General features: G+C 42.3%; 1 protein-coding gene across 2 annotated transcripts; it reads right to left on the reverse strand.

The window, feature by feature from the left end:
• Positions 1-770: 770 nt before the first annotated feature.
• On the reverse strand, positions 771-12,307 carry LOC118225901 (eukaryotic translation initiation factor 5A-1-like). Of its 2 annotated transcripts, none has more exons than XM_035414982.1 (5): positions 12,235-12,307; positions 9,076-9,264; positions 7,821-7,925; positions 2,966-3,097; positions 771-1,827 (listed from the first exon to the last, which is right to left on the reverse strand). In XM_035414982.1, exons 2-5 carry the CDS (start codon positions 9,241-9,243, stop codon positions 1,762-1,764), a joined length of 471 nt encoding a protein of 156 aa, XP_035270873.1. In that variant the 5' UTR covers positions 9,244-9,264; positions 12,235-12,307; the 3' UTR covers positions 771-1,761. The 2 variants fall into 2 exon arrangements, with proteins under 2 accessions (XP_035270873.1, XP_035270872.1); XM_035414981.1 differs by lacking the exon at positions 12,235-12,307 and adding an exon at positions 12,199-12,221.
• Between the last annotated feature and the right edge of the window lie 540 nt (positions 12,308-12,847).

A 12,847-nucleotide genomic window follows, 5' to 3' on the forward strand; every position in this document is an offset into this window, starting at 1 on the left:
ACTACACTATAGGCATGATTAGTCAGACAAAAAGTTTGAGAAGTCCTGCTCATGTGCAGATGGAAGCCCCAGGACTGGTTAACCCCAATGGACAGTTATTCTTTCTCCGCCCACAACATGGGACATCTTTTTACTGAACAAAACAAGCAGTTCCCTTTCCAAAAGAAGGCTCCTGCAAAGTTTAATTCAATATCAGTGTGACAGGGTTTCCAAATGAAATGTGGGAAGCAGGAACAAATTGAAAATACCAAGGCAAGGAGAACCCGCCATGCCTTCAGCGCAGGCACACGCCCCAGATTTGAAACAAGTCCAGTCACTGCAAACAGCTTGGAAAGTTGTGCTTGGCTACTACACCACTAGACAATCGCACATCCAAGAGCCACACAGCCAGCCAAAAACTTTAGGAAACCAGAGAAGCCCAGAGTCCGGATGCATTAAAGAAAGCAAGACAGTACAAGGTGCAAAGAAATTGAATAATCCCACCTCCTGCTGCAGCAAAGTAAGCACAACACCCAAAATGCATAACTTCGGTTTCAAAGCTCAACTTTGGGAAAGGTCCATTACAACCTGCATGCCTGCCTCCCCTCCACTCCCTTTGTTGTGGTGCCAGGTCTCCAAAAAGCTCAAGAATACTGGCATTTGAACGTTTCATGTTGTAAATTCAGAAACTTGGGTCCTAGTGCATAAAAAAATTTAACTACTAATGCAACTATCAAAGTGCTCGGGGGAGGAACAGGTGTAGGTCTGTAAAGAAAACAGAGAAACAGATGCACTGGGGAGGTCTTAACTCATTTTAATATAACTGCATGATAAATACAATAAAAGAAATAAGCAACTGGAAAGATTTTCCATTTTATTTTCCCACTCTTTATTTCTTTTTTTTTCTCTATCTCCAGTTGGTGATAAAGGCCTCGGTGAAAAAAGGTTTGCAACGTAACGCCCCTTCCCCTGGATTGAGTCCCTCACGCAAGGAGGCGTCCACACAACACTCAGGGAAGCCTACCTAGATGAGACCCGTAAAGGCTTCGACATTCTTTTTATTTATGTTGCCAAATGACGGCCAGTGATCTGCCGTCGTGTACAGTGGTAATCGTGCGTGGCCATCACTTCTTTCTTGGCTTTTGAAAAGGACACTGGCGTTTCAGAAAAACAAAATAATCACTGAAATTTAAGAAGGTGAATTAGTTTGGCAGTACCCAAAAGGCCGCTCTTAAGTGCTGACAACCGATATCCTAGCATTTCCCCATGGACGAATCGGTTCAAGGATGCCTGCTCTGCACCAATGGCCGTTGCCAACAGTCACCATGTAGGGAGCGGAAAAGCCCGCGTGAACAGTAAGTGTCTTCCCAACCCCACCCCCCCCACAACTGAAATGCATATTGACCCCAAAAAGGCATAAATTCCACACGCTATTCAGTCTAAGAAATATAAAAAAATAATCTTACAAAATTGGATCCCATTATAATTTTTTTTTTTTTTTTTAACATTCAGGAATGTAAGTACCAAGACTAACATCTTGAAGGCAAAATTAAAAGGAATGAAGTCAAAATTAAAAACAAAAAAAAAACCCTCAGTGATTTGGCAAAATACCAATCAGCCAACGACACCCAGTTACAAAACTTCCAGCAAAGTTTTAGGAGGAAAAAAAAAAAGAAGCAATTTGAGGTTGTTGTATGTGAAGGCCATAGCTTTGGTGAGAATTAGAACCAAAATGTAAGATTTGTGGTATAAGAAGTCTCAGCCTTAAAACCAAGTCTCGTCCTATTTATTTGACATAGCCTTGAGGGCGACGGCACACTCCTCCCCCATTGCGCACAGCACGGAGACCTAGGGGCGAGAGGGAAGGGAGGAGGGAAACAAGAAATCTGTTAAGGGTGATAGTGTGGCATAGCTGTTAAAGAGCTTTCAACAAACTGCCTGCAGATTTCATTCCAACTGTATCTCTTGAGCAAGGAACAGGGCCCTTTGCTAAGTACGGAAGAGCAGGGCATTCACAAAAGCCTCTTTTCCAGTGTAGGGCCGAACGGTTACCGGGGCGCTCTGTGCCGTTCTGCGCTCCTCAGGACTCGTGGGAACGGTTACCGTTTCTGTCTCCATCTGTCGGGCTGCTAAAACCAGGACTACGGAGTATCTAAGAAAAACTAGTGACGACAGCAAGTGATGCAGTGGATCAGCGACGGCGTCCCATTGTGTATGTAATAAATATGCGCCAGTTGTTGTTGTCGTTCCCCATTCTGTTTTGTTTTTATGTTCCGTTTCATTGGCTGAGGATATGGACAAGGATTCTGTGTATTTTGGTCTGTTTTTGATTTTTATTTGTGTGTGTGCAAGCGTATCCTCCACTGACCATGACACAGTTTTGGGCATTTTTATCTATATTAGCTTCTCTACCGACCTAGCTTACGGAAGAGGACAAAATGTGAAACCAATCAGTGAATACCTATGTCATTAAGCCCGCCCACCCGAACGGTTCTATTGCACGGAGCACGGTTGTCTAACCGTGCCAAGAAAATTGTGCTGGGCATGGTTTGTAAGCGTCCCGCGCCAAACCGTTTCCAAGTGGAAACACCATTGGAACCGTTCCTCTCCGTGCTCAGAACCGTTCGGCCCTACAGTTGAAAAGAGGCTAAAGACATGACCACCGATTCAGTTTGTTTCCTGGGGCAAGAGCATGATATACAGCTTGCGCATGCAAAAAAACCGGACACACTACTATACAATTCTTCGATGCAAATTCTGTAAAGTCTGGGGTATTCATAATTTAAGGTAACCAGCCAAAAACCCCCTCCCCCACGAGTGGTTATTCACATATGTGGGGTGGCTACAGTTTCTAAGGAGCCAGAACCTAACCAATCAAGTGTGTGCATGTCCAATTAAAACTGTGGCGCAACTGCAAAACGAGAGGGGGGCCAGGGGCCCAAGGTAACAAGTGCAAGTCTGCAGGCTAGGGCAGCTGCATACGCACCATTGTATCTTCTCCATTAGAGAATTTGGATTCAATTTCTTTGCCAAGGTCACCCTCTGGAAGCCTGAGATCCTCACGGACATCCCCGTTGTCCATCAGCAGAGACAGAAACCCGTCATGGATGCCAATCAGCTGCAAAAGGAAACAAAGTAACGGAGATCAGCAGGGACAAAACGCATCACTAATACACATCTGCTGAGACAGGAAACGCATCACAATTAAGATCACGAGGAACAGAAAACATTGCCTTTCTGCTTCACTGGAAAATGCATCAAATATCATGATATAGGCTACTGGAAACAATGGGAAAACTGGTGGAACACACGGCCCAAATCTGCTGGAACAGGAAACGCATCGATATAGATCAGGCAACTCCTCGTCGCAAATCAGCTTGAACAGGAAATGCATTAAACCAGCTCAAATAGAACAGCATTCAAACAATGCTGATCAGCTGAGTAGAAATAAACACCACGCAGCTGCAGCAATAAGCATCGTCATTGAAATCTGCATCAACAGAACAAAAACATGCAGTCTGCTGCAGTCAGCCCACCGCTTTACATGCCCGTCTGACATCAACCTTCTTTTAAAATTTCACCACCAGGGCCAATTACAACAGGTGTGGGTATTTTTGGGGGAGGTTCAAGCTATCACCCCCAGATCCCCTCCCTGCTGAACAGGCCAACCAGTAGGAGTCGCTAATGCAACGATCAGGACTCATACCCTCACTGGCTTCCCACCGGCAAACACTGTCAATTGTGTTGTTAGGAACGTCTGACCAAGCCGGAAGAACCGAACCCGGGTATCTGCAGTGGTAGGCGAGTGCTTATACCTCTACACTACCCAGATGGCCAGGTGTGGGTATTTAAGGGCCCATTCAATTTTAGCCTGAAAGCCAACAATCACATCATCTGCTTTGTGCAATCGACTAAAGGCAGCTCAACATCTAACTATTGCCCACACCCAGCTGGCTGTAAGGTCACCCCGATGGTATGAGGAATCTGGATACATTTCACAGTCACTTTTATATTTTAGCAGACACTTCAGATCAAAATCCTGTGAAATTGGTAACGCTTGTCATTTTTATTTCGCATCCAAGTAGTCAGCACAGAAAAAATTCACAGGTCGTTATCACTAGTCCTGTCCATACAGGCATCCAGGGGTTTTCCTGCATTGAAATGTCTTAGGCTCCCAAGTGTTTTTTCAAGCCGCCTAAGTGCACCAGTATACTCGAAACTAAACTGAACTTTTAGTTCAAAAGGACCTGTCGCGAAAGAGAGATGAACAAAAAGACATGGTGCTTTGAGTTTGTATGTGTGCAAGCCTCCAGCGCAAACTGTTCGCAGACCTCCCCGTCTACAATTAGTGCACTCTAAGATCACACTGTTGGCCGACTGGCCAGGTGGCAGAGTTCAACTTTATTTTCCTGTTCATCTCACAGAATCGTCTCTGAGCAGGTTGTGTCTAGAAGGGATACAGGATATTTCAGGAAGTGCTGTCCTATTTGAAAGGTTCACCATGACAGAATTAAATGGTGCCTTATCCTCCCTTCCAGGAGGAAAATTTGACCAGATTTGTTCCCAAGCTAAGGACAAATCATTTGGACAGAAAAGTAACCAAATAAAGGATGGGAAACTAGTAATGCCACGAAGGTAGCTAGCTACCTCGTTACTAGTTTCCCCATCTTTTATAGGTGATCTTCTCATCTTTCATTTGGCCACCTTATTGTCTAAACTATTTATCCTCAAGTTTGACATAGGGCAAACTTACCTTTATTAAATTATCCTATTTTGACAAACCTATCGAATAGGGCACCACTTCCTGAAATTATCCACATCTCATCTAGGCATGACCATGGTAGCATCGTCACCGTGACCAGTAATACTTCCGATATTAACACTTTTGAACAAAGTTGCTGAACGCGCGCAAGGATATCATTTTTATGATCAATCGCACAAAGATTTTACAGGCAACAAAATGTGCTCAAAACCCTGGCATATAATTGGGCAATTCTATAAAAATACCTGAATTATGCAATAATCTGTTACGCAGTTGAGTGGACTCTACTGCCCCAACGTACACTTTTTCCAATCTGCACAGACTGAACTGAGAAATTCTGAAAATCCTTTCATGTTGTGTAGGGTACATGTATCACCAGTGACAAAAATGATGGTGCAAGCATTCTTTGAGAATGTATAAAAATAACTCCAATACAGTAAGATGGTATTTGTGCGGATTCATTAAGTTACAAGAGGTGGGCAACGACGGGGGATATCCATTTCTATTTTTCTTGATAAGCGTATGAAAGACAGATGAAGACTGTTCTTTAGTTCCTATACAAAACATTTTACGGAGATCTAATCCACGAGTGAACCAGTGTTGGTGTATACAGCCAGTTCTCATTTAGCTAGGGCAATTGGTGGAAACACAAACATGCACGCACACACACACTGGCCCGCCAGAACCGGAATTGCCCACCACCGAGGTTCATTAATATTGTACCCCAAGTTTTAAGTAAATGAAACTAATTTCAAGGCATATTACAATTCCAAATACTACTCCTGTAGAATGACCCCCTTACAAAGAGTTGGCACTTACAATACCTAACGATCAATAAGTATTTAAATTGTTTCAATATTTTATTTTTGTCACACATTATATTTTTAAAAGCATCAATCACAATGCATTGTAGCGGTGTCTTGAAGACTGGAATTTTAAATTTTAAAAAGCTTTAGACAGTGGCAGTAAAGCCAGACCAATGGCAGTAGGTGTCACACAGTCACCACCTAAGCCCTAGTTTGAGTCAGGATAAACTCGAGACATCCCTGAATTTAACAATTTAAGACATTTTGATGCCAGATTCTCTCCTTTTCACATCATATGGATTGTTTCTGATGAGTCTCCTCTCACCAGGAGGTTGAAAGAACTATGGAAGCCACCTTGGACACTTCTGCTCATTTTTATTTAAAAAGCATGACCCTATCACACCCACAAAGAGACACGTGAGAAGGTAAGATTAAAATCAATCAGAAGAGCCAGGTCTCCAAAGTTGCTACAGCGCTAAAGTCACATTTGTTTGTTGCAGTGGAATCATGAAATCATGAATTCCACAGCTCAGTTTTATTAAAACTGAGCAATGCAAGTTCATGAGAACAGATCCTGCACATTTCTCCCCTGAAATCTACTTGAAAAAATCTAAATGAACTGTTCAATTGAATTAATTAATGTTATTTAAAGAGGGTCTGAGCAAAAAAAGTGGTGTTAGCCAGCATCTGGCATGGCCCATAGGTGACCTAAGAGTGTGTTACAATTAGCAGGCCTAAAACAAGAAAGTGAGTTGGCATTTTGAAACATGGGTGCGCCTGGCAGATGTTTTTTTCCCCATAGGGATTTAATTTTCCACTGTTGTTAACCTAAGCCAGAGAGTTCCACGTTTTGTTCTATGCAATAAATGACACCGATTAATATTTCAACCGTGAATTTCAAAGCTTTAAAAAACTATGTTGCTAACAAGTTGCTACACTGAAACTACAACAGTCAGGCAACCGCCACTCAAGTATTCATACTAGCCTGCCTGCACATGATGACCACTGTAGTTTCAATACAGCAACTTGTTAGCAACATACTTTTATAAAGTAAATAACGGCTTCGAAAACACCACAGATATTAATGGGGTTTATCTCATAGAACAAAATGTGAAACTTAGGTATGTTAACCACAGACCTCATTTTCAGCAGTAAACAAAATCCCTATGGGAAAAAAATAATTGGTAATGTCAGGCACACATTTGTTTGAAGGCAAGATACAGGCTATTTTGCCTCTTAATAACAACAGATAACATATCTGGTCTATTAACTGTAGTTAACAGATTCAATTAGATCCAAGTTTGTCAAATGCAGTCTATACAGCATATAGGCAGTTGTTAACTAGCAGGCAATGAAATGCTTAACGTTAGCCAGCGAGAATCCTTGTGTAAGCAAAGGGAAAACCTAGTAAAACATCATAAGAAATAATAAAATAAGGAAAGATGGGTAAGAAAGGGAGTATAATTAGAGCTGCCAGAATGATTAGACTATGCAGGTACAATCTCCCATAACCACGTAGCATAAATGGGACATAGACAGACTAATGTTTGGTCAAACCAGCTCAAGAACCATATCTAAAATTAGCAAGCGCTTCTTGGGCTACTTTACCACAAACCGTGCCGTAGTATCATTATTCCAACTACCATTTGGTAGCTAAAGGCAGATAATCTTTTCCAGCACTTTATCAATGGAAGACTAAATCACAACTATCCCAATCTTGTGGATGAAAGGCACAAGACTGCCATGCCACAAAACAAAATTAACCTTGTTAAGGTGCAATCATTTTTCAATATTCCCAGTTTCATGTCTCTTATTTACACGTTGTTTATGAATGGATCAAGCCAAACTACTTTCTGAAAATACTGGATTACACATCCTAAAACCATCTAAACTTCTTGTGGTAATTCACTCCAGCAGATACTACCAGCTGACTGCATTCTTTTGTCAAACGTAGCAAGAGTCACAAAGGAGGGCGTGACTTGTGAATATTTTGCCAACAGTAAATTTTGACACACTGACAGGCTAGGTAAGACATTCCCCAGAATTCCATAAAATAACAAACACTTCCATATCTTCAACAGAAAAGCATCAACTATTCACTTCAAACATTGTGACTACTGTTACAACTACAGTGAAGTCTGTTACATTACTGTTTCAGGCATGGTTGAATATTTTCCGTGGTTCATTTTCTTTACTGGATGTAGAAAAGGTAAATCCAACAGGGCTCCCCGCCCATCAGAAGCCGAGCCGTTCGGTTCTTATCAGAATCTCACCTGGAAGTCATTTCTCTTGATGTTGGGGACATCCATGTTGTGGGTAGAAGGGCAGATATCTTCATACTTCTTGCCGGAGAAAATGTCAATTCCAACCATGTGGACCTGCAGAGACAAACGCTGCCTCAGCACACTGCTTGCATATTCCTCTCTTAAAAATCACATGCTAACATGAAACCATTTCAAACCAACTCACTCATCTCAGAGGAGAGGAGTGATGTATCTGTTTCAGGATTTCATACCAACTTATGTTCTCAATATTTAAATTGTCACAATCATTGTAGTTGACACTTCAGCTAAAATTCCTGGCCCACAGATCACAACTAAATGCTGTCCTTGCACAGAAAAGTCTACTGCTGTGCTGACTATGGGCCAACCAGTGTTTGAGTACTGCCTATTCGCCAATTCCACCAGGGAAACTTGTGGGAACAAAAACCTAAATAAATGCCAGCCGTCCATCAACAGCCTTTCCCTCCTCTGGCATGAAGCATCCGGGCAGCACCATACAGTAGGGCAGGGATACTCAAAACTGGTCTTTGCGGCCAGCCTTTCCAGCCTGACCATTCGTTGCATTATGAGTGCCAATGACTGGTCAATGATTCAACTGACTTGTGGGCCAGATGTGAATATTCCTGTGGTAGTGTGCCAGGTCAGAATCACCATGAACCCACCAATAAACAGGAGAGACATGCCAACTGCAAAGTCTTAATTGATCCACTAAGTGTGGAGTAATGAAAACCCTGTTACAAGATTTGCCAATTTTACTAGAAGCCAAGTGGTGTTGTACTGAATGCCTGGTTACAGAGTCCTATTCCTATGACTTCAAAGACGGCAATTTATTTTATTTTTATTATTTATTTCCAGTGCAACAGTGTCTCTTCAATGCACTGCTCCTTACTGAAATAGACCAGACGCAGTCACAATGTCAAAGATTTCTGCAAAATCTTAAAACTAAGCATAGCATTCAATGTGGAAATATAAAACAAGAATTTCCTCCTGAAGGCACCGGTGGGCAAAACAAGGTATGCCGTTTTTTGTTGCCATCCAGAACTTAATTGATCAGTTAAAGCAATCGATTACAGTCCACTCATCTATTTTCTTGGGTCTGCATTCGTCGCTGATCTTAAGGCAACAGAAAACTAGCTGATACTGTGGGTCTCCAGAACAAATGTTAGCTACTGCTGCACTAGAGTAAGGCAGAACCTGAAAGCCAACACTGACCCCGGACAAACCAGTGCACCAACCCTTCCGTTACCTTGGCGTGTCCGTGCTTGCCGGTCTTGGAGGTTGACATTTCGACGATCTTGCAGGGGCGTCCCTTCAGAACCACGTGGCCGTTCTTGCGCAGGGCGCTGCACTGCATGGGGAAGGTGGCAGAAGCCCCAGCATCCCCACTGGTGAAATCAAGATCTGGGTCTGCCATGGTGGGTCAAATCGCAGGGTACTGAAAGAGCGCAGAACACACACAAAAAAATGTTAAGGGATTGTAAAGGGGTGCAAAAATAACCATAAATTCAGAGGGATGCAGCCACTAGACACCTACCAAATATCTATTCAAAGTAATGTCAATAACAATAAAATAACTGAAATTGATAAGCCCTAATTCATTATCGTTGACCAATGGCAAACCATTGCTTATGGAGACAGTCTTCAGTTGTAACTCATCATTAATCAAAAAATTCAGCCAAAATGGCAGATTACATAGAGGTAATTATAATCAGAAAAACCATTATCAAGTGAAGATGCAACCGTTCTTGACCACCCCAGTTCTACAGTGCAATAACTTGCAGCAAGCTAGCAGGTTTCCAACCAATATACTGTGTCTGGGAAGGCTCAAACTTCTCTGTATTGCGAGTGTGCCATTTTCATCAGATGTACAAACGCACAGCCTTGAGACTGTACACACTTTACCCAAAGAGCACTAGATAGCCAGAACATGCAAAATCAACTGGGGGAAAACATCCAGCTTCTGACAGCTTGGCGTGTGTGCGTGCACACAAAATGTCCTACTAAAGACCACAAAGTTCACAGCGGTGCACAAACTGTATATCTAGCTGGCTGTGGTATGGGGTAGCTTGCAGCAACACTGCAATGTAATTAGGCCTGTGTGAAAAAAGGTGCTGTATTCATTAATGTTATTATGTGTTTGTACAAATAAATGCTAAATAGGAAAATTAAAACATTGTTATTGTTTGCATTTGACAGTGTATTTCATATGATAACGTAAATGCCGGCTTTAATGCTGTCTGGTACGCATTCAAACAGCGAGATATCGCCGATTCTACCAAATTTACTTGTTTATTTCTCATATAACTTCAGATAGTTAAAGGTTTCGGCTAATTACCGCGACAAGGTCTTTTCGTCTTTGACGTTAAATAAAATCGAAGATTTGGGTATATGGCAGACACGTCCCATTAAAGAGACGGTGAATAATCTTGATGAGAAACGTTTTAGCCGAAGGTTTTCTGTCTGGCAGCTTTGAGAACTTTACCCATACTATGCGTCACTGATAGACTTAATCCCAGAAAGCGTAGTCAAATTTACCGAATTTAACTGCCGGTTAATATTCAGTAACTTTGTCCTTTAATTTAGCTTTTAGGTATTAAAAACATGGCTATTGCCAGCACTTTAACAATTATCAAGTAACTTCATGTAAATGACATCAGTCTGGGTCGCGAAAAGCATGACTTGATATGCTTGGGACATAGCTGATAAGTTTGTGCACCGCTGTATTAACAGAACACCGTCTTGGATAAAAACAAGTCATTAAGGGTTGTCAGGAGATAGCCATTCGATAGTCTTAAGTTAAAGGAAACCATACTGTTAAAGTTCCTGCAAGAAACCCAGTGCCAGCTCAGTTTCGATAGACGCCTTAACGGTAGCCGAGCCCACATTTCACAACACATGCTTCAGAACCAATGCATATAGATGCATAGCTACTCATTTCTCAGCAATTCACTGTCTAAACGCGCTTAATCTACAAACAGTGACAGTAGGCGTTTGACATGACACGTTGCATAGCTACGCGATTTCCCAACATCGGACACAATGGTTTCAAGTATGATATCGCGCAGATATCCAGCGTAAATGATCAAGGTTATAACACATTAAAGGTGATGCTGACCATCAGTTAACTGAAAAAGAAAACCCAAAATTTGAATGTGGGAACTAAGTTCGTTTCAAGCGCGGTTAGACGACTCTGCTCCCTCGATTCCACACCCTGTCCACGTGTCTCTGTTGCGGCTCGATTTGGTTGGGGAAACGGAAACCGGAGAACACGTGTGCTCGTGCTAACCTGCAGCATCATGGTTCTCCGGCTTCAAACTAGAGGCCCACCATGCGTGTTGTACACAACTTTAAAAAAAAAAAAACCTGTTAAGAAACTCGAAGTCGCTACCTACCTCTAGTGTCAATGGTAATCACAGATTAGTTTTAATTAGTTCGTTCAATTAACGTTAGCTTAATTCGGTTGACTCTCTTTAGTTAATCGGCTTGGATAGTTAGCAGTGCAGCGGAAAGCAGCTAGCTAGCTAACAATAAGCTAGTAATGTAGGCCTAAAACTAGCTAGCAAGCCAGCGCATTTCAAAGTTCACCCACGGCTGTCAACACAACTCTCGCATCAAAACTTACGTTAGCGGACAAGACAGTGACAATGAAACCGCTGTAGCTGATTGCACATTTAGAAGATATTATATTAGGTATTCCCAAACAATTCCGTAAACTAGCTGACTACACGCTGGCTCACTCCCAACAATGAAGTTCGCTAACGGAATGCAATAATAATGGTAGTTAGATACATGACCAATGGGCAATTTGTATCGTATAAAGTGTAGCATCGTGGTAACGTTAGCTGGTCCCCGGGGGAAAAACGTAATTTAATGTCATTATAATGCTTCCGCAACCTCGACTTCATTCAATAGATAGTGCTGACGAACGAGCTAACTTGTTGGCGCTACCAGCCAACTGTTCGGCAGTCGGTAAAAGCAGCAAATGAATCCCCCCACAGAGACACATATGACCAGAAAACCACAGATAACACATGTAGACGTCCAGCTAATTTCATATGTCCCTGATGAATGGACGGTCGAGTAAGATTTCCGTAGTTATATGCTGTCTGTTTCTACCGAGCAGCAGCAGTAACGATATGATCAATGTTTGCAGCCAGAGCGCTACAGGCCCCGTGGCTTTTCAATAGACCAGACTGGAGAGGCACAGAAACGAGCTAAACGCTAACCAACATCCTGCCGCCTTAAAGTCGCAACGCTCATACATATAGAAACGTCTGACACACCGCATTGCTTAACATTTCACACAACTTTGTGTTTCTGTTCAACAAAGTCTGATAAATAAATACATCGTTATTAATTCTTTTTGTACCCTGCGGAGAAATACACGCGCCATGCAATCCCTTACCTTCCAGCAAAAAGGGAGCTAAGATGCGCACGCGCGTCACATTTTACTGCGGCACCTTTTACAGTGGGCGGGACTGCGAAATTATTTCTCACACTTCTTCGGTTAGTTTTATGGTGGGTTTATTTCAGCGTGATAAGTGCATACCGCCGCCTACTGAAACGGAGTGTAAAGTGGTGATGTCAATAAGTCAGACAATTTTCTGAATTCTCCTACTGCCCTACAATCGATGTTGTTAACCAATAGCTTTCACAATTTAAAACTCATCCTTCCCGGTACAGACATTTTTCCCACTAGCCCCCCTTTTCCCTTACATACAGTGTATAGCAGAGAAGTGCAATGCTCAATTGTTTCTGGTACCACAGTCTGGACTCAGCATGTCTCATTTTTTCCTATTCTAAATCATGAATAGTTAACCCCCAAGTGATCTAATCTCAGCCTTGCCTGTACTACCTCATCCACCCTGCATTGCCCTTTGATTGCCTTTTCCACAAATGATGGCTGTATACAGTATTATTGAAATGCTGCCATTTTACTCCCCTTCCCAGCACTACCACCTGGGATAACACTTTAGTTGGTCCAGTCTTTATCTCAGAAACCCCAAACTCCCTCACCA

Source organism: Anguilla anguilla, chromosome 4 (assembly GCF_013347855.1).
Source record: "Anguilla anguilla isolate fAngAng1 chromosome 4, fAngAng1.pri, whole genome shotgun sequence".
Taxonomy (NCBI): domain Eukaryota; kingdom Metazoa; phylum Chordata; class Actinopteri; order Anguilliformes; family Anguillidae; genus Anguilla; species Anguilla anguilla.